General features: G+C 42.4%; 1 protein-coding gene across 4 annotated transcripts in view; it reads right to left on the minus strand.

The window, feature by feature from the left end:
* Nucleotides 1-14438: 14438 nt before the first annotated feature.
* CFAP221 (cilia and flagella associated protein 221) overlaps nt 14439-21761 on the minus strand; it is a 107225-nt gene continuing 99902 nt past the window's right edge. For 3 of the 4 annotated variants that reach the window (XM_017653657.3, XM_017653643.3, XM_017653652.3), the window contains exons 22-24: nt 20960-21052; nt 18359-18454; nt 14439-14705 (exon numbers count right to left, since the gene is read on the minus strand). In XM_017653657.3, coding sequence (XP_017509146.1) covers nt 14597-14705; nt 18359-18454; nt 20960-21052 — 298 coding nt within the window. In that variant the 3' untranslated portion in view covers nt 14439-14596. Of the gene's footprint in view, nt 14706-18334; nt 18455-20959; nt 21053-21761 lie in introns of all 4 variants that reach the window. The other variant, XM_017653671.3, reaches the window with a different exon arrangement.

The raw sequence follows: 21761 nt of genomic DNA on the forward strand, positions 1-21761 counted from the left end.
AATATAAAGTATTTTCTTTTTTCTTGTCTTTTCTGAGATACCAGCTTTCCTTATTGCCACAATATACAACATTCTTTTACAAACTGTAACATGCCAAGCTGTATATAATAATATTGACCTAAGAAGACCAAATTAGATGCTGAATCCCTTGCCTAGGCTGCACTGCACACCTTCCTTTCCCTTTCATGATCCTATTTTTCCACAGACTATCATATGTTTTTGAATCAGAAGCTGGGACTTCTGGTGATGACAATAGCATGAATAGTTTTATTGTGTTAGGGATAAACAAAATTACTTTATTTTTCCAATAATTGCTACCAACTGTATTTAGACCACCAAATTTCCTGCTTATTAGCAGGGTTCCTTAATGATGCTGAGTCCAAGTCTATAATTTGTCAGTCAATATCAGTTACCAAGAGTCATTTTGGTTAAGACTCAGTTTCATTGTCTGCTTTAAAACTTCAAACCAGTATTTCACACAAAGCTGCCCCTACCAAGTCAGCACCCCACCTTCAATACAGACTAGACTGTAGCTCCAATGGCTCTGTGTCAGAGGGTGTGGTCTGCACTCTCTCCCATAGCTCTTTTTCTAGGGCTTATTCTTTCAGTAGGATGGATGGAACAAGAAAGATGTTTCCTTACATTGCTGCTCATAGGCAGTCCTCATCTTTGTGGATTATAATGTGAACAGCAGATGTTGGTAGTGACCAAATTCCTATCTCCTGCTATTATCTTCTCTGCTAATCTAACATCATTTCTGGTGGTGGTGGAGTAAAGTGACGCAAGATGAGATTCATCTTGGCAAATAGTCTAGACTTAGAATCTAGGGAAAGGTGGGTAATTAGCTGGAAGTTACAGGATAGGCCCCCGGCACTGTTTAGGCTTGCAGCTGGACGTAGATGTATCAGCCTGAAGCAGAGGTGAGAGCTCTGGACGTCTGGGGTGGGAGGAGTAGCAACAAAATCATTGGTGCCTCAAGAGTGGAGCTCCAGGCAGCCAGGGACCTGGAGAGCAGCCTGTCCTGGGTGGGGTTCAGTACCAGCAGAGGGTCATTTCCACCATCAGGGAAAGTAAGCACATAAAAAGAGCCCTGCCTTTTGTGGGCATCTAGGGGCTGGTATATTGACAGCTGCACCTAAGGCAGGGCGTGTGTGTGTGTGTGTGTGTGTGTGTGTGTGTGTGTGTGTTTGCATTTGTATGCATGCATGTGTTTGCGTTCATGTGTGTGTGTGTGTGTGTGTAAGCATCTGCTGCCATTGATTCTTGGGGAGTAAGCATCCTCTGACAACCTGCATGCTTTGAAAGGTCATTCTTCCGCATTGTTTCCTCTAACGTCTTTTCACAATGGTGTTAACTCCCAGCAAACTGAGTATCTGCAATGAAACATTTTTTGAAGGCACCACTGTTGGAGACTGTCACCAGGCTCCTGTATCCATAACTTGGCAAAGTCCTTAGGATCTGACTCAGCTCTTTCCTGGTGAAGAACAGACTATCTAGCTTCTGGAAGAAAAAGAGGTTGTTGCAGGTCAGAGCCCTGGTTCTAGGATGGCTGGGAATGGGGCAGCTCGGCGATGGGGGTGCTCAGGTTCCACCTTGACCTGTCTCCTGTGGTCTCTTGGTGCATCTGCTTTATATCCTGTGTTTCTGAACACCGTAATCTTCCTCACTGCCTCCTAACTTCAGTTTCTCAGGGCCCATCATGGCTGCCTCACCCAACTTCTCCACTTCATAACCATCCAGCTGCTGTCCCTGTTGCTAACTTGCTTTATTTTTTCTACTCTGTCGTCCAGATTCCTGAGAGAAGGGTTCATATTCTCTCAGCCTATCTCTTAATGTCAGGCTGTGGGTCCCTGGCCTGCTTGTTGCCCGCCCAGCAGCCTCGGGTAAGGTGTTTGCTTGCTCTGATCCAATTCACTGTGAGGAGGAAGGGGCAGGTGCTGTGGGCTCTCCACCGCAGAGGTGAGTGGCTGTCCCTTTCCTTGGTGCACCTGGAGAAAGGGCCTTCTGTGGGCTGTGCTTTAGGAGAGGTAGGGCTCCTTGCGTTCAATGAAACCCCTGTCTGTGATGCTATCTGGTGGGAGAAGGGCGAATGGCCTGTGGTCTGACTGGAAAGAGGAAGGCCATAGGGTCTGGCAGAGACCAACTCTCCCACATCTTTGGAAGGGATGTGAGTAAGTGTACAGCCAATCAGTCCATTCCCCTGCCTTCAGGGAGCCCATACCCCAACCACTTCCACTCTTTAAATATTTACCCAACCCCATCCCCCTGAACCTTGCTTGAAGAGAGCCTTGGTGTTCTGCAATGTTTCATCCCCTCCCCATCTGGAAAATTCTCTTTTTTGTCCAGATCAACTTAGCTACTGGGGGATGGGAGATGGAGGGTAGAGGGTGGCCAAGGGAATGGAGGAAGGACTCAGCTTCACTCCCTCCACAATGGATACAGATCCTAACAACAGCAAATATTTATTGCACACTGTGCTGCCAGTATCACCTCCCTGAACCGCACAGTGGTAACATGTCATCATCATTTCCCTGCATTTCATAAAAGGAAAGGAGACTGCATGAACTTGCTAAATTTGCAGCAAGTACACCCAGAGGGCCTTCCAGTAACCAGTGACCTCAATGTATCCCAGATGAATGACATCACCATGCTGTTCAGAGTGTGGAGAAAAAAAAGTAAAAGAACTAACCTTGGAAACCTCTATTTTAACTTGATCCTATAATGCTAGTGACAAAAGGAACACAAATACTATCATCTAGTTAGTATGTGCTCATCACAGGGATATAGGTGAGCAAGTCTGACATTATGGATATGCTAAAAATTGAACAAATAAATGACTATATTATAGATAATGAGAGTGGAGTTAATCACTGCAAGAGAAAGAAGTTAGAAATGGGGGAGGGGAAGGCGCACATGAATTTGTGCTGGATTAGAATCAGAAGTATCGGTTCATGTTTTTGATGTACACAGGTAGATGTAGAGATGCAGGTGTGTGTATGTGTGGTAAATAGAAATACAAATTCCACCAAGGGAGCCTAGAAGCAGTGAGACCCCAGCAGTGATGAGCACCTAGGTCTTGGTTTCTAAGCAGGATACTCCAGCCATGCTCTTGGAGAAATTGATGCCTCCAGGGCTGTGGCAGAGAAAGTACAAGATGAGCCTGGAGTATCTTGTAATGCCAGAATGTAAGGAAGTGCTTTGAAAGGGATGGAGCCATGTTGAAGGGACATAAAGTCAACTTGAAGGAACTCCTTTTCTCCTTTTGGCCAAAGTTGGAACAATTTGAGCAACAAAACAAATTATAGCATTGGTTATAACACATATAATGAAATAAGTATCCATTATTCCATTCTGATATAGGCAAATACTAAATCAGTCAATGAATGAGAAGGACAGCTCATGCAAATCATCATGAAGCAAATATCGTTGCAGTAACTGTTGTAGACAAGACCCAGTAGATACTAAAATGTGAGGGAACACATTTGAGGAGAAACAGGAAGTTCTCAAACAGGAAGAATCTCAAAGTTCTTCCTCCAAAATATTTATTAATTACCAAGGGAAAAGTGGTGATTTTTCAGTGGAGAAACTCAGCCTAACCAAGTGATTAAGGTAAACACCACCAGTAATAAGATGTAGCGACATCACATACCTCTTGATAAGATGCAGCAAGAATGACGCATTACTTCTGTGGAATTCTTGCAAAAATGTGTAGCCTCATTCTAATCATGAGAAAACATGGGACCAACCCACACTGAAGGGGTTCTACAAAATAAATGTTAAGTGGCAAGGTCATGGATGATAAAGAGAGACCCAAGGACTGTCACAGATTAGAAGGAATGCCGCAACTAAATACAATGTAGCATCCTGAACAGTGCAAGGATGTTAGTCAATAGCATGTCGATTTTAATGTCCTGTTTTAATACTTGTGCTATATTAGATGTTAGCATTCGGGGAAACTGGGTAAAATATGTATGGGAAATCTTTGTACCATTTTTGCAAGTTTTCTTTAAGCCTGAAATTATTTCAAAATGTAAAAAAAGTTTAATTACTGATCCTGCCCTGTGAGTTAAGGGGAACTCATATTTTTGAGCTATTGTTTAATGCCAAGAATATTTTCACATTTCTTAATTTAATCCTCACAACCCCTCATGAAGGGAATATTGAGGCTTGTCTCTGTTCACTAGAAAACATAAGTTCAGAGATATTAAGAAAGTCCTAGACTTAATAAGAGGAGGACTGGGATTCACTGCAAACCATCAGGCCCCAAAGTTGGGCTTCCCTACTTCCTACAGGGAGAGAACAGGTTGCAGAAGAAAACTAGAAGTAAAACATTGAGAAGCAGTGGCTGGGAGTCTCATGTAGGGAATTTGGACTTAATCCTAGAGACCAGTGGTTCTCAATCCTGGCTGTACATTATATCCACCCGGGGACCTTTAAAAACTGATGGCCCAGGAAGTCTGACTCAGTTTTCTGAGCTGGGGTTCAGGTATTGTGTGCTTAAGGTGCTCTTCCAGCGATTCTGTTGTGCTGCTAGGTTGAGGTCTCTAGGAAGAGCAGCAGAATCATTCCCAAGAATAAAGCCTGGCCACTGTCCACCCATGTGGTCTTCTTGATGCTGCCCCTACAGTTCCAGCCAGGAGGGCCCTTGATGCTTTCCTTTGTTGGTGACAAATTGTCTGATCAGCCCACCTCAGAAAGGAATTCTGACTGAAACATTCTAGTGCCAACTCCTCTCACAATCTCTGAGTGAGCGGGCCTCCGTTTGTGCTCCCTGCTCCCTGTGGTCAATTCTCCACACAGGCCCATCCAGTCTGTTTACAACAGAAAACAGTTATGTTACTCCCCCATTCAATACTTTCCAAGGGCTCCCCATTGCACTTAGAATGAAATCCCAAACCCAGGGTTGATGTCCTAGCTCTGGGCCATCTCTGTATTCCTTCCCCATCACCTTCTGCTCAGCCCACTGTGCTTCAGTTGCTGGGCCTTCTTTCTGATCCTCCAGTAGGCCAAGCACTCTTCTTTGAGGGCCTCTGAATGTTCCATCACCTCTGCCTGGAAAGCCCTGTCCCCAGATGACTGCCCGGCTTGCTTCTTCTTTTGTCAGGTCTCTGCTCAGTGGAACCTCCTCCAAGAGGCCTTTGGGGGCCACTCCCTCTTCCCCATCATACTATAGTGCTCCTGTGTAGCTCTTCTCATGACCTGAAATTATACTTCATGTGTGTAAAACCTGGTTTTTGTTGATGGGGTATTCCCTAAGCCACAGGGTAGTCTCACAAGGATCCCTTTCTGGGTCTGGGTCTGTGCCTAACTTCTGGATGGCATCCAGTGACTCTTCTGAGCTTTGTCTGTCTTCTTGTGTATACATCTTTGTGTGTGTGTGCATGTACACATGTGCAAACATGTCAGCTCCCAGGCCAATGCCTCCCCTCTGCACCTGGAGAACCACTGAGTGGCCAGCAATGGTGATGTGAGCTTCTGCCTACAGCAGATGGGCAACCATCAGATGCCAGTCTGCAGAGCACCTTGGTGCTGAGGCTGACAAAGGCCCAAGGCTCCGTAGGGGTCATCAGTCAGGACCAGCCCATTGGGCTGAGGGAGACTCCCGGGGCTGCTGGATTTACCCTGGGAAGAAAAGGCAGCTATGCCTGTTCTGTCATAGTGGGATGGGAGATGTTGGGACCTTTTGCCTCTTTTAGGCCTGTGACGGCCGCAGACTGGAGCTTTCCATCCTCCCTCGTTACCTAACTAGCTTCCCGCGTGAGCGCTCTTGGCCCTAACTCTGCCTCCCCACCTAACCCGAAACCTGCCTAAAAACCCTAGTGACAGATGAGATAATCAGTTCTCACTGGTTTCTGTTACTTCCTTATCTTCCCCTATATAACTAAGCCTCTGATGGAATAAAGCTGAGTTTTGCTGCGCCCCTGAGGCTGACATATCTCCCGGCTTGGTGTGGTTTTGTTTTTCCCCAGATCTCAGGGGAGCGTGTCCAAGCTGCCGACACTTGCCCTCTCGCTCAGCCCTGGGGATAACAGGCTGGTCCTGCTTGTCCTGCCTTCTTGTTGCTGAAGAGCAACAGGAGATAGGCACAGGGACCATGCACTGGTAAAGTGACTTCATTTTCTTCCTTAAGCTGATAAGGTGGGACAAATTTGTAGCTTAAAAGAGGAGGAGGGAGGGAAGGGAGCCAAGATGGTGGCGTGAGTAGTTCAGTGGAAATCTCCTCCCCAAAACATTTATTTTTGAAAATACAACAAATACAACTATTCCTAAAAGAGACACCAGTGGATACAGTACAACAGCCAGGCTACATCTACATCTGCCAGAACTCAGCATCACATGGAGGGGGAAATATACAAGCTGTGGCCTAGTGGGACCTGAACTCCCCCCTACACTAGACCCCAGTGGGAAGAAAGGAGTCAGGGCAGGGAGGGAGTGAAAGCCCAGGACTGCTAAACAACCAGCTCTAGAAATCCGCACCAGGAGTGCAGACACACAGTGCACAGGGTGCTGGATATCAGAGAAATGGAAAAGCAAAACCTGTGAGCAGGTCCACGCAACCAGCGCCCGAGACAAAAGAAAAGCCAGTGCTTTTTGCAAGTCTTAAAGGGACAGGGACCCCACAGCTGGATGAAGTCATCCTGGCACACTCAGCCCAGCACCTGGGAATCCCAGGGAACTCTAGGCGACCTAACTCCCTGGGCAGCAGTGCAGCTATGAAGCCCCTAATGGCAATAAGCAGCCTGCCAGTTGTTCCCCCAACTACGGACCCTGACACACCGGCCCAGTAGTGGGAGAGTGGCAGTGCGCGCCGGGGGTGGTGGCACCACAGGGGCCCAGGAGTGGCCTCTGCAAGCCCGTGGTGGCGGCAGCCAAGTGGCCCAGCACTGGCCCGCATGAGTCAGTGGCAGAGGCAATAGAGCAGCCCATGTGAGCATGTGGCAGCAGAGCCAAAGGGGACGTAGAGTGGCCCGCAGTGGCGGCGACCAAGTGGCCTGGGAACTGCCTGCGTGCGCCTGTGGCAGCAGTGCCAGAGGGGCACAGGAATGGCCCACGCGCACCTGCGGCGGTGCCAGAGGGACCTGGGAGTGGCCTGTGGGAGCCGGCGGTGGCAGCAGTGGAGGAGCAGCCCAGGAGTAGCCATGCCCACAGCAGCCACCCAGAATCTCAGCCTGGAGCACTGCTGCCCAGGCCAGACCCAAAGGCCACTGTCAGTACACAGCTGCCTGGCAGGGGGGCCACTTTCCCAGGAGAGCGCACCCGGCACACCTGACACTCCCTGCAGGGCTCTGTGCAACTCTGAGAGAGACCCCGCCCACAGAAGCTCAGGGGATTAACCCAGAGGCTGTTTCAGGAGTGCGGGTAACTGACACAGGCAGCGGAGTAGGGCAAGGCTACCAGCAAGCAGAAAGGACTTTGTTCTCACAGCTGACACATGCGCTACCTGTCTACAGCTACCTCTATCACCATGAAAAGGCAGAAGAATTTAGTCCAGTCCAAAATAGTCCAGAAAACCCCTGAGAGAGGGCCTGGGGAGATAGACCTAACCAATCTCCCTGAAAAAGAATTCAAAATAAAGGCCATAAGCATGCTGACAGATCTGCAGAGTACTATGCAAGAGCTAAAGGAGCAAATACAGAGGGAGACTACAGAAATAAAACAATCTCTGGAAGGACTTAAGAGCAGACTGGATGAGGTGCAAGAGATCATTAATGGAATAGAAATCAGAGAACAGGAACACAGAGAAGTTGATGCAGAGATAGATAAAAGGATCTCCAGGAATGAAAGAATATTAAGAGAACCGTGTGACCAATCCAAAAGCAACAATATTCACATTATAGGGGTAGCAGAAGAAGAGACAAAAAGGGATAGAAAGTGTCTTTGAAGAAATAATTGCTGAAAACTTCCCCAAACTGTGGGAGGAAATAGTCGCTCAGACCACGGAAGAACACAGAACTCCCAACAGAAGGGACCCAAAGAGGACAACACCAAGACACATAATAATTAAAATGGCAAAGATCAAGAACAAGGACAGAGTATGAAAGGCAGACAGAGAGAGGAAAAAAGGTCACCTACGAAGGAAAACCCATCAGGTTATCATCAGACTTCTCAACAGAAACCTTACAGGCCAGAAGAGAATGGCATGATATATTTAATGCAATGAAATAGAAGGGCCTTGAACCAAGGATACTGTATCCAGCACGATTATCATTTAAATATGAAGGAGGGATTAAACAATTCCCAGACAAGGAAAAGTTGATGGAATTGACTCCCACAAAACACCTCTACAGGGTATTTTAGAGGGACTGCTCTAGATGGGAACACTCCTAAGACAGTCACCAGAGAAAATAAAACCACAGCCAAGAAAGGAGACCAACCAAAAACTAACTAAAAGCAAAAAATAAAATCAACTACCCACAAAAGAAGTCAAAGGAAACACAAAAGAGCACAGAACAAAACACCCAACATATGAAGAATGGAGGAGGAGGAATAAGAAGGGAGAGAAATAAAGAATCATCAGACAGTGTTTATAATAGCTCAATAAGTGGGTTAAGTTAGACAGTAAGATAGTAAAGAAGCTAACCTTTAAACCTTTGGTAACCACGAACCTAAACCCTGCAATGGCAATAAGTACATATCTTTCAATAATCACCCTAAATGTAAATGGACTGAATGCACCAATCAAAAGACACAGAGTAATAGAATGGATAAAAAAGCAAGACCCATCTGTATGCTGCTTACAAGAGACTCACCTCATACCCAAAGTCATGCACAGATTAAAAGTCAAGGGATGGAAAAAGATATTTCATGCAAACAACAGAGAGAAAAAACCAGGTGCTGCAGTGCTTGTATCAGACAAAACAGACTTCAAAACAAAGAAAGTCACAAGAGGTAAAGAAGGACATTACATAATGATAAAGGGCTCAGTCCAACGAGAGGATAAAACCATTATAAATATATATACACCCATTACAGGAGCACCAACATATGTGAAACAAATACTAACAGAATTAAAGGAGGAAATAGAATGCAATGCATTCATTTTGGGAGACTTCAACACAACACTCACCCCAAAGGACAGATGCACCAGACAGAAAATAAGTAAGGACACAGAGGCACTGAACAACACACTAGAACAGATGGACCTAATAGACATCTATAGAACTCTACATCCAAAAGAAACAGGATACACATTCTTCTCAGGTGCACATGGAACATTCTCCAGAATAGACCACATACTAGGTCACAAAAAGAGCCTCAGTAAATTCAAAGAGACTGAAATTCTACCAACCAATTTCTCAGACCACAAAGGTATAAAACCAGAAATAAATTGTACAAAGAAAGCAAAAAACCTCACAAACACATGGAGGCTTAACAACATGCTCCTAAACAATCAGTGGATCAATGACCAAATTAAAATAGAGATCAAGCAACATATGGAAACAAATGACAAGAACAACACAAAGCCCCAACTTCTGTGGGACGCAGCAAAGCAGTCTTAAGAGGAAAGTATATAGCAATCCAGGCACACTTGAAGAAGGAAGAACAATCCCAAATGAATAGTCTAATGTCACAATTATCGAAATTGGAAAAAGAAGAACAAATGAGGCCTAAAGTCAGCAGAAGGAGGGACATAGTAAAGATCAGAGAAGAAATAAATAAAATTGAGAAGAATAAAACAATAGAAAAAAATCAATGAAACCAAGAGCTGGTTCATTGAGAAAATAAAAAAAATAGATAAGCCTCTAGCCAGACTTATTAAGAGAAAAAGAGAATCAACACACATCAACAGAATCAGAAACGAGAAAGGAAAAATCATGATGGACCCCACAGAAATACAAAGAATTATTAGAGAATACTATGAAAACCTATAGGCTAACAAGCTGGAAAACCTAGCAGAAATGGACAACTTCCCAGAGAAATACAACCTTCCAAGACTGACCAAGGAAGAAACACAAAATCTAAACAGACCAATTACCAGCAATGAAATTGAAGCAGTAATCAAAAAACTACCCAAGAACAAAACCCCCAGGCCAGATGGATTTACCTCGGAATTTTATCAGACATAGAGAGAAGACATAATACCTATTCTCCTTAAAGTTTTCCAAAAAAAGAGAACAGGAGGGAATACTCCCAAACTCATTCTATGAAGACAGTGTCACCCTAATACCAAAGCCAGGCAAAGACCCCACCAAAAATGAAAACTACAGACCAATATCCCTGATGAACATAGATGCAAAAATACTCAACAAAATCTTAGCAAGCCAAATTCAAAAATACATCAAAAGGATCATACACCATGACCAAGTGGGATTCATCCCAGGGATGCAAGGATGGTACAACATTTGAAAATCCATCAACAGTGTCCATCACATCAACAAAAAGAAGGACTAAAACCACATGATTATCTCCATAGATGTTGAAAAAGCATTTGACAAAATTCAACATCCATTTATGATAAAAACTCTCCACAAAATGGGCATAGAGGGCAAGTACCTCAACATAATAAAGGCCTTATACGATAAACCCACAGCCAACATCATACTGAACAGCGAGAAGCTGAAAGCTTTTCCTCTGAGATCGGGAACAAGATAGGGATGCCCACTCTCCCCACTGTTATTCAACATAGTACTGGAGGTCCTAGCCATGGTAATCAGACAAAACAAAGAAATATAAGGAATCCAGATTGGTAAAGAAGACGTTAAACTGTCACTGTTTGCAGATGACATGATATTGTACATAAAAACCTTAAAGACTCCACTCCAAAACTACTAGAACTAATACCGGAATTTAGCAAAGTTGCATGATACAAAATTAAACACAGAAATCTGTGGCTTTCCTATACACTAACAATGAACTAATAGAAAGAGAAATTAGAAAAACAATTTCATTGACAATTGCATCAAAAAGAATAAAATACCTAGGAATAAACCTAACCAAGGAAGTCAAACACCTATACCCTGAAAACTGTAAGACACTCTTAGGAGAAATTAAAGAGGACACTAACAAATGGAAACTCATACCATGCCCTTGGGTAGGAAGAATTAATATTGTCAAAATGGCCATCCTGTCCAAAGCAATATACAGATTCGATGTAATCCCTATCAAATTACCAACAGCATTCTTCAACGAACTGGAACAAATAGTTCTAGAATTCATATAGAACCATCAAAGACCCCGAATAGCCAAAGCAATCCTGAGAAGGAAGAATAAAGTGCAGGGGGATCTCGCTCCCTAATTTCAAGCTCTACTACTCTACTACAAAGCCACAGTAATCAAGACAATTTGGTACTGGTACAAGAACAGACAGACAGACCAGTGGAACAGGAGAGAGAGTCCAGACATTAACCCAAACATATATGGTCAATTAATATACGATAAAGGAGCCATGGACATACAATGGGGAAGTGACAGCCTTTAAACAGCTGGTGTTGGCAAAACTGGACAGCTAAGTAGGAGAATGAAACTGGATCATTGTCTAACCCCATACACAAAAGTAAATTCGAAATGGATCAAAGACCTGTATGTAAGTCATGAAACCATAAAACTCTTAGAAAAAAACATAGGCAAAAATCTCTTGGACATAAACATGAGCAACTTCTTCATGAACATATCTCCCAAGGCAAGGGAAACAATAGCAAAAATGAATAAGTGAGACTATATCAAGCTGAAAAGCTTCTGTACAGCAAAGAGACCATCAATAGAACAAAAAGCCATCCTACAGTATGGGAGGATATATTCATAAATGACAGATCCGATAAAGGTTGACATCTAAAATATATAAAGAGCTCATGCACCTCAACAAACAAAAAGTGAACAATCCAATTAAAAAATGGGCAGAAGGATCTGAACAGACAGTTCTCTAAGGAAGAAATTCAGATGGCCAACAGGCACATGAAAAGATGCTCCACATCACTAGTCATCAGAGAAATGCAAATTAAAAGCACAATGAGATATCACCACACCAGTAAGGATGGCCACCATCCAAAAGACAAACAACAACAAATGTTGGCAAGGTTGTGGAGAAAGGGGAACCCTCCTATATCTGCTGGTGGGAATGTAAATTAGTCCAACCATTGTGGAAAGCAGTATGGAGGTTCCTCAAAACGCTTGAAATAGAAATACCCTTTGACCCAGGAATTCGACTTCTAGGAATTTACCCTAAGAATGCAGCAGCCCAGTTTGAAAAAGACATATGCACCCCTATGTTTATAGCAGCACTATTTACAATAGCCAAGAAATGGAAGCAACCTAAGTGTCCATGAGTAGATGAATAGATAAAGATGAAGTGGTACATATATACAATGGAATATTATTCAGCCATAAGGAGAAAAAAATCCTACCATTTGCAACAATATTGATGGAGCTACATGGTATTATGCTCAGTGAAATAAGCCAGGTGGAGAAAGAGAAGTATGAAATGATTTCACTCATCTGTGGAGTATAAGAACAAAGAAAAAACGGAAGGAGCAAAATAGCAGCAGACTCACAGAACCCAAGAATGCACTAACAGTCACCAAAGAGAAAGGGACTGGGGAGGATGGGTGGGAAGGGAGGGCTAAGTTGGGGGGAGAAAGAAGGCATTATGATTAGCATGTGTAATGGGGGGGTGCACGGGGAGGGCTGTACAATGCAGAGAAGACAAGTAGTGACTCTATAGCATCTTACTATGCTGATGGACAGAGACTGTAATGGGGTATGTGGGGAGACTTGGTGATGGGGGGTGTCTTGTAAGCATAACGTTCCTCATGTAATTGTAGATTAATGATATCAACATAAAAAAATAAATAATAAAAAAATAAAAGAGGAGGAGGAGGAGGCAGAGAAATAAAATGTGGAGTCTGTTGTGGGTGACTGTGGAAAGAAGATTCTAGTGTCTTCAGATACAGGCAAGCGGTGTCCCTGTGTCTCTGACCACCCCTCTCATCTGCAGAGTCATGTGGCTCTGAGTTCTGTGTACCTGAAGAATCCTTCCCTGACTCTGTCCAGGCATCGAAGTCACAGGCCTTCTGGGTCTTTGCCAGCTTGAGGAGTCACCCAGCCTCTGGGATGCTTGAGTGTCTCTGCCAGGAAGGGTGTGAGGACCCGTTATGGGTCAGTAGAGGGCTTGGCACATGGTTGACACCAGGAAAACCGAACTGTTCTAGTTGGTCAGAAAGTGTGCCTCACACTTCACACACAACCCCATGTTAATTACTGCCTCTATCTCATTCAGCCATTCAATCATTCACTCATATGTTCTCTCTTAAAAGGCTGTTGTGTGTTGAACAGTGTTGCAAGATTCAGCAAATAAAATTATGGGACATCCAGTGAAATATGAATTTCTGATAACAATGAATTATTTTTTTAGTGTAATATACCCAAATAGTACACACATTATTGGGATATAGTTATACTAAAATATTACCTATTGTATATCTGAAATTCAATTTCAACCAGGCACCGTTGTATCTGCTAACCCTGCTGTGGGTGTGCCCCTCTTCCCGGCCCCCTTGCGGGAGTGTTTTCCATGGGGAGTAGGTGCATAACTGAGTGAGCAAACACTGTTTTGTGCATGGGCTGAGTTGCTTTCCAAGAACACCAAAGCAATGGGTTTCACAGACCCAAGCTCACCTATTTACATACTGTACTGTGTGACAAGGGAGCAACTGTATTGCAATAATAGCATTTAAGTGTCTGATGTATGTTAATTGTCCCAAACACTCTGTGTTGCCCCTAAAGGGTTTTGGTTTCATGATGGAAAAGAAAATCCCAGAAAAATGTCAGAATCAGTGAGTTAATGAAGAGCACTTTCAGAATTGTACATGCACTCTGAAATCATCTATTTAAATGTATGCATAGAAAAAGGAATGGAAGGAACAAATATATTTGGATGATTATGGGTTGTTATAACATAACCCAAATGCCATCAGCCTTATCAGCTTGTGCAAATGAATGGACTCATGTTAACAAACAATCAAAAGGCCTGATTTTACTGATGTGTTCACAGGAACACTTGGCCTCTTGGCAATGACCTGCCCCAGGTGCTTCTGAGAGTTCCCAGAGGGGTGTTTTCCAGTTGCTCCCAAGCCAGCACACAAGCTCGAGTTGCCCCACAATGTCTCTGCCATGTCCACTTCCCCTTGCTAGTGTCTGCCATCACGTAGACAGCTGGGGAGCCAGTGTCCTTACCAAGGCTGCTCTTTCCAGGTGTGGCTCCAAAGCCAAAGTCAGTGATGTTCTGGGGCAGAGGGTACTGGTCCAGTGCAGAGGGGAGGAGCAGCCCCTCCCCAAGCCCTTCCTACCTCTGGACCCTGAGCACCACATTTCCAAAAGACACTCAGGAATGGTTGTCTGCTCCTGGCTCTTAGCCACTCATCATGAGGCTCACACCTTGCTCAGCACATCTTTGTGCCAGGATTAAATCTTATACCACGAAGCTTCAAACATTGTCATCACACTAATGACATTTTATTTTTGCAAAGAAGAATTATAATAAAAAAATACATATGTCATCCATATTTCAACTTTAAGTCCAAAAACGGCTGGGACAATAAAAGGACACAAAGGACCACAGTGACCTGTGAAAGCAGATGAGGAAGCAATCCGCCGGTGATCTTTAATCTAGAATCAGGTACGGGTTGAGAGCTTTGCCCCGCAGAGTCTTCATCTCCTCAAGCACCTCGTCTGCTGCCTTCGCCACTGGCTGGGCTTGGTCCCTCACCTCCCTAAGCATCAAAAAACCCAACAAGGACAAATCAGGTCACTTCGTGAAACACTCCAGTCACCCACAAACATCCCACTGCTGGGCTCAGGCCTAACCCCAGGGAACACTGAAGGGGTGAGAGGTTAAAGGTTGGAATGCATATGTCTGTGTGTGTGTGTGTGTGTGTGTGTATTCCATACATACATTTAAACTATATTTAGTGATAAGTGAGTTACTAGTGAAAAAACACTTGACTGATAAGTGATCTAACCCTGGCTTTCAGTCTCAGCACCAGTTTCTTAGCAAGGCCAAGTTACCTAAGCTTTCAGTTTCCATTTCCAGATATAACCAATGGTGGTAATTCCCATCTCCCAGTATTGTTGAAAAGGTGAAATGAGAACTTATTCATAGACACCCTAGCATGATGTCCTCTACATGCTCAGTCAGCATTACATGATTCTTCATGCTTGTGAAGCAAGTAGACACACAATGTCTCTGACTTTGACAATGGTCCAGAAGGGTGGGAATCAAGAGGGAAGGTTCTGCCCTTGGGTCAAGTAGAGGCTGATGTGGAGCCCAGACCTTTGCTGGGTGTGGCAAGGGGATGCTGGGTAGAACTTTCCAAATATCTTGGAGGAAATGATGAGTACATCTGTTTGAAAGGATAGATATCTAAAGATTGTGAGCTCAGCAATAGGATCTGTCTAGATAGGCAGATAGAATATATTCTGAAACATTTCCCAAAGAGGGGAAATGCAAAGTTCTGGCAAATGCCTGGTAGTTTTGAAAAAGCAGAAATATCTGTAAATAGAGAATTAAATGTTCCCTAATGCATGTAATTTAAAAAATTAATTGGAACCATTTTATGAAATCAATTTTAAAATATATATAGGTCATGTCTCCCTTTAAAGATATGGTTTTGAGTGACATTGTGGAAATCTAAGGAGAGTTGAATGATGTGTCGGCAACTAAAGTCACTCTTACAGTTTCTTGGATATTTTACATGATTCCTCTTAGTGGGTCTTGAAAGGGCTAAGATCACCACCAGGGCATCAAAGAACCCCCCGGGTTAAGTTACAGCCATGGACAGAGGACAGATGATTCTTTGCATCTATGAAAACAATGCTTGCCAGAAACCACATAGTAGCAGGCTTCAAGGGAAAGTGAGCACAATCTATGTGTTCTTGTTTAGTCTCTGTCCAAGGTCTGGTTGTGTGTGTGTGTCTGACAGTGAGGACTCTGCCAGCTTCTCGCTGAGGGGGAAGTTGGTGAGGAAAAGGAACAAGGAAGGACAGCGAAGACAAAGCTGAGCTCCGGAGAATGCTTGCTATGAGCTGGAGAGGATCTCTGAATAAAAGCACTTTCTAAAATTGTCTGTGGGATGTCAACCTGTTGGAATACAATTCAGCCAATAAAATGATAATCATGTTGACAGTTTTGACTATGCATTTGAAAAAATGTTCAAAAGATCATTTAAACTGCAAAGTAGGTGAATTAAAAATGCCATGGATGTTTATTGAAAATATGTGAAATGTATGGCTATTTTGAAAAAACTGGAAGCTAATTTGGTGGGCGGAACATGTTTATGGAGTTCATTGTTAGTTCATTAATTTTTTTGGTAATGTAGCTGAAATACATAAAAAAAGGAAAAAAGATATACCACTTTGGGTGAATAGAGTAATAACTTGTATTTTATTGAATAGTTGATAAGTTGATAGGTAATCAAGTGGCATTCAACATTAGCTCTGTAGTATAAAGGGTGAAAACCATGATACAGAGCAAGTGAGTAGAGAGGTACTGGATATTCCTCCACTCATGGGGTAAGCCACTCTATGTCCAGGGATCATTTTGAAATGAAAAATAAAAGATTTGATTTAAAACTATTAGTCAGCTGTTTGAATCCTGAAACAAAACGCAATGCAAAGTGCAGCTATTTGCTGAGGTGTAAGAGGTTTTGTGTGCTAGGTAGTGCTAGGTAGTGTAATAAGTTATCCAACTGATCAAAACAGATGCCCACTGAAATTCTATTGAATCTTTTTTATTTCCTAAAGTTTCTTTTACCAGACACTGCCAATCTGTTTTCTGAGAGATGTTAATTGCTGTAGGCCTCTGAGACTATCACAAACCAACCACAGAAGTCCCACATAAGACATGTGGGTGTTCCTTTCAGAGAATGTAGGGCCTCCCAATACACCCCCAACAAAGTTAGAAGACATACTGAGAAATTTGCAACATATATAAGAAAAGGTAATTATCCTCAATATATGAGGGAGTCTTATAAACCAATATGAAAAAGATAAGCACTTCCTACAAAACAGACCAAACAAGCACCTCATAAAAGAAGAAAAATAGTTGATAAGCATAGGAAAATTTTAATATCACTTGTAAACAAATAAGTTGAAATTAAAACAATGAGATGGTCATTTTTTAACTTATATTGGTAACAAAGCAAAGACTAGACAGTTTTCCCCATCGTTTCAGGGCATTGGAATGTGGGCAGTGCTGACCTCTGCTGGTAGGAGGCGTGTTGCTGTACTTTCTGGATGGCAACGGAAATACATATCAAAACCCTAAAATGCACACTGATCTCTCATTATGTTTCTAGGAATTTACCCAAGGGAACAGTCTGATAAGTTTGCAAGGTATTATGGCACAAAGGTGTTTCTTGCAGTACTACTGGTAACAGCAAAACATTGAAAAGAGTTTACGTGATTCTCAGAAGAAGGTTGGTTAGATAAATTACAGTACACTTACCAGTGAAGTATCCTGATGTATATCTGTATTCATAAATATACGTTTGTTACATATTGCTAAATAGAAGTGTAGAAGGCAAAAAATAATAATATGACTGAATTTTGTTAAGACGTATTTATTTATTTAAATATTTGGTAGAAGATAGAATGTACAAGAGACTGCCTCTGGGTGGTATGATTATTGTTTTTATTTCTTATGTTTTTCTGTATTTTCTGTTTTTTCAAATAATAAAAAAGGCATTTTTTTTTAACAGGAAAAGAATTTTTTAAAGGATATACCCAGAATTTCAAACTCATAAACCATAGGAATTATATGTGGTTATTTCTCTTACAAAAGTATTCATCAAAACCAATTTTTTAAATGATGATGATGATGTTTGTCTAGCTAGTTGGCCCATGCTAGAGAGGGGAAGAGAAGGATCAATGTTCACATCAAGCAAATGGCTTCACACTGGCATCTCATTTAATTCTCACAACCGCCTATGGGAGCCATCTTATTTTCTGCACGATACAAATAAGAAAACTGAAGCCCAGTTATTGAAGATAAGTAACTTGGCAGAAGATCTCACGTGAAGTAGTGAAACAGATTCAGTCCCAGGTCTAATATGGCTCAGCCTGGGTTCCTCATACTGAATGAAACTCACTCAGCTATAAATAAGAAACAAACATCTCTCTGAAACTAAATGATAAGCAAATGGAAAAACTGGATTCCATTTTTAAAGTTTTACTTGCCAATAACATTTGAAGCATGTAACTGTATATAAAATAAAATGTGCATCTAAATAGCTAGAGCAGTGAAAACCTTTCTCTTTTGAAGCCTGAGATATTTAGAATCAGATAACATGACAGTTCTATATTTCATGTAATACAAATTTTACCCAAGGCTCCCCCCGCTTACTAAGGCATAATAGGATCTACTTGCTTCTCTTTTTTGGTGTCCTTGTAATCCAACATAGGGAATTCCACTTCGATCATTTCTGGAGTCAGTATAACGTCTACATTCTGCTCACAGAGCTCACTGAAAAGGAATAAGATGTTAGCTGGAATGGTTTTTTCCTTCCCAAAATAAAAGAGAAATATTGTCATCATTTAAGAGTTACATGGTTGTGTGGCTTTCAATATTAGTTCCACCTACTTCTGTTGAGTCTATGTTAAGAGAAGCTTGAGGCCCCTAAATTGCTTTCCAACAGTAACAATGGGAGAAGTAGTTATAACAAGAGAATAAAAAGCAATTTTTAAAGCAAGTTTACAGAATTCATATACTTTTCAATTACATGTGGATGTTTACCAACATTGACCATACCTTGGATCATAGAGAAAGTCTGAATGATTTCAAAGGATTGACACCATTCTGAGTATGTTCTCTGTTAGAACAGAAATCAGTAGAAAGAAGAGGCCTAAAAAATTCAGAACTGCTTAAAAAATCTAATATTATATTTCTAAATAATCTATGGGTGAAAGAAGAAATTAAAGAAACTGAAGTTATTTTTATCTTGTGGTGTGCTATCCTCTAGGTCAGGAGTCAGCAGGCTTTTTCTGTAAAGGGCTTAGCAGGTCATATGGTCTTTTTTACAACTATTCAACTCTGCTGTTGTAGCATGAAAGGAATCATAGAAAGTACATAAATGAGTGGGTGTGGTTACTTTACAACAAAACTTTATTTACAAAAACAGGTGGCAGGCCAGATTTTGACTGACTCCTGGGCTAGAGCCTTGTTGTTTGATGGTTAACACTGGGTCACTGCAAGGATGAGTCCAGCTGGAGCAAAGGGAAAGAGTGTGGAGGAGATATACTCTCTTCTTTAAGGGTCCTGACCCTCCCAAGTAGACTATTTCACATCTGCTCACATTCCCCTCTTTGGCAAGGGCCTAGGCAAAAGGATGCCTTAACCTCGAGGGAGCCTGGGAAATTTACCATATAGTTTCAACAACTCTTATTACTTTAGAATAAGCAGAGAATGGGTTTTTTAAATAGCAGCAGTCTCCACCACAGTGAGTTAAAGAGAAATGCTTCCAAGATCAACAAAGGCTTCTATGTTTGAAACACAAACAGGTACAGTATTCAGCAGGGATGCATAAATAGAGGTAGTATAGCAAGTTTCTGTTAAGGAATGTATCCTTGAACACTGCAAATGTTCAGGTCCCATGCAGTTGAAAGCTAACCATTACTACACAGCTGCTTTCTGAGAATCACTATGCTGGTGCTTTGCATACATTATCTTTCTATCAGTAGTTTCCTCATCCCTAAAGTGGGGAGATTAGTGAGGCCTTGTGGGGATTGAATGAGACTGCAAAGCACTGTGCCTGGTAGACATTTAGTGCTCAGAAAATGATAGTTATTACAATCACTTCCCTCATCAGCAGCATCTGTGTTATCTCTTTTAACTCAGACTACCTCCTGTGAAGCAGGTACTATTATGCTCATTTCAAAGGTGAGGAAACTGGGCTACATCTTTCTTCACATCAGTGCTCAAAGGAGGATGGCTGTCACACTGGAGGGTTTCAGCTCTAGGCAAGTTCACTCTGGATTTGGTGAGACCAAATAATGACAATGGAATGTTGGGGGTAAAAGGGTTTTTACTAAGCTTTATTCTTGCAGTGGCAGATTGAGCTCTAGCATCATGTCCGCATCTGGCAAGTCTACCTCCTCCTCTGCTTTGGAGGCAGAGCACTGGGTGGAGCTCTTTTTATAGCAACACAGACAGTGATGGCTCATTGCCAACATGTGAGTAAGTAAGAAACATGTGCAGTGGGCAAGTGGATTAGGGTTAGGTGAGGATCCTGGCTATGGGAACTTCTATTTTCCCTGTGACCGTTTAACTATTTTTTTGTCTGCTGAGTATCTCCCCAGCAGCCTGCCAGACAGCACTTGTTCTGCTAAACCACAAGCAAGTGTGTACCCTTTTCTCTGGCTGCACTGCCCCCAAGGAGGTCCTCCTGCAGTGGTTTGAATGGAAGACCCTTCAACCTTCCTGTTCAGACCTGGATTCTGAGCTTTAAATGGTTAGAGTTTGCCAAGAATCACTGTGTGTGGGAAAGTCTCAGAACTGCACATACACTTCAGATACTCAGGATCTCACTAACCAACTAACTGTATGTAAAAATGGTACAATGGGCACAGAGACAGGAGATCCAAGGATGTGTTTTTCTCTGGCTGTTATATGCTTACCAGTAAAATCCAATTTAAGTGCCTGGTTTGAGGCCTCTGTTTCTTCAGTCTTTGCAAATCCTCCTCATCTTTCAAGTGCCAACCTGAGTGCATATGACCATTGAGGTCTTGTCTGCCCATGCAGCCCCACTTCCGCTCTCCCCTCCCTTGAACTCCTGGAACATGGTAAGATCAGCAAATCTGAGATCTTAGGGGCAGTCTAGTCACACAAATTATCTTATGTAGTTAGGGTGTGGTTGGGTGTAGCCTTCTCTCTGCTTGGAAGCTCAGTTCTTGTGCACTCTCTGAAATCTCTCCCAGCAACCAGCATATTTTTGGAAAAGAGAGTACATTTGAGACTAAAGGTAAAATATACCGTTCCACTGTTTCCAATCTGTCTTCTTCTGGTAAGGTGTCCAGAATGGCAGGGACATTGACAGGGAGCATAACTAAATTGAAGGAATCACAGCTGTGGAAGAAGCAAACAAGCAGCCAAGGGTAAATGAGGACATCAGCAGTCTGGAGGTCTTTCTATAACTGGTTAATGCACTTTGATTTTACCACTGGTGGTCCTGCACCATTCCATCCTCCTCCACTCCTGAAAAGCTGCTCGTGTTTCCCTAGAGGCAAAGGCAGGGATGTGATAGGTACCAGTCCAATCCAAGAGAGTGTTGCCAAGTAAGACATTTTCCAGGCTTTAGAGACAAAATTTTCAAGCTGGTGATGTCTAAGATTATATTATTTCCATGGTGTGGGGTGGTATTTAGATAAATCACTTTTTGTTCTTAATATTTTTTCCCATCTTTATACTCTTCCTTAGTTGTTGTATTCCATTTCAAACCACTCCCTTATATACTGTTTGGTATCATAAGTTTAGAGCTTTATATCCTGGTTATTGAGTACATTAAAAAAATTGAAACAGGGAGGAAAAACACGTTATTTTAACAAGTTGGCAGCATAAGCACTTGCTTTTTTCTTTTGGTCTCAACTACTTACAAACTTTTCACAGGACCTTAAAGGAATAAAAATGGAGCACACAACAGCAAAGAGAACAGGATAAAAGTCAATGAATGGATAAAGGGATAAAAGTTTTTAACAATTTTCTGGAATAAATTTCTTGAAGCTGGAAAGAGTGCTGTGTCATGAAAAAGAACACAGAATGACAGAGCCTTGGACAC

Source organism: Manis javanica, chromosome 7 (genome assembly GCF_040802235.1).
Source record: "Manis javanica isolate MJ-LG chromosome 7, MJ_LKY, whole genome shotgun sequence".
NCBI classification, from domain to species: Eukaryota; Metazoa; Chordata; class Mammalia; order Pholidota; family Manidae; genus Manis; species Manis javanica.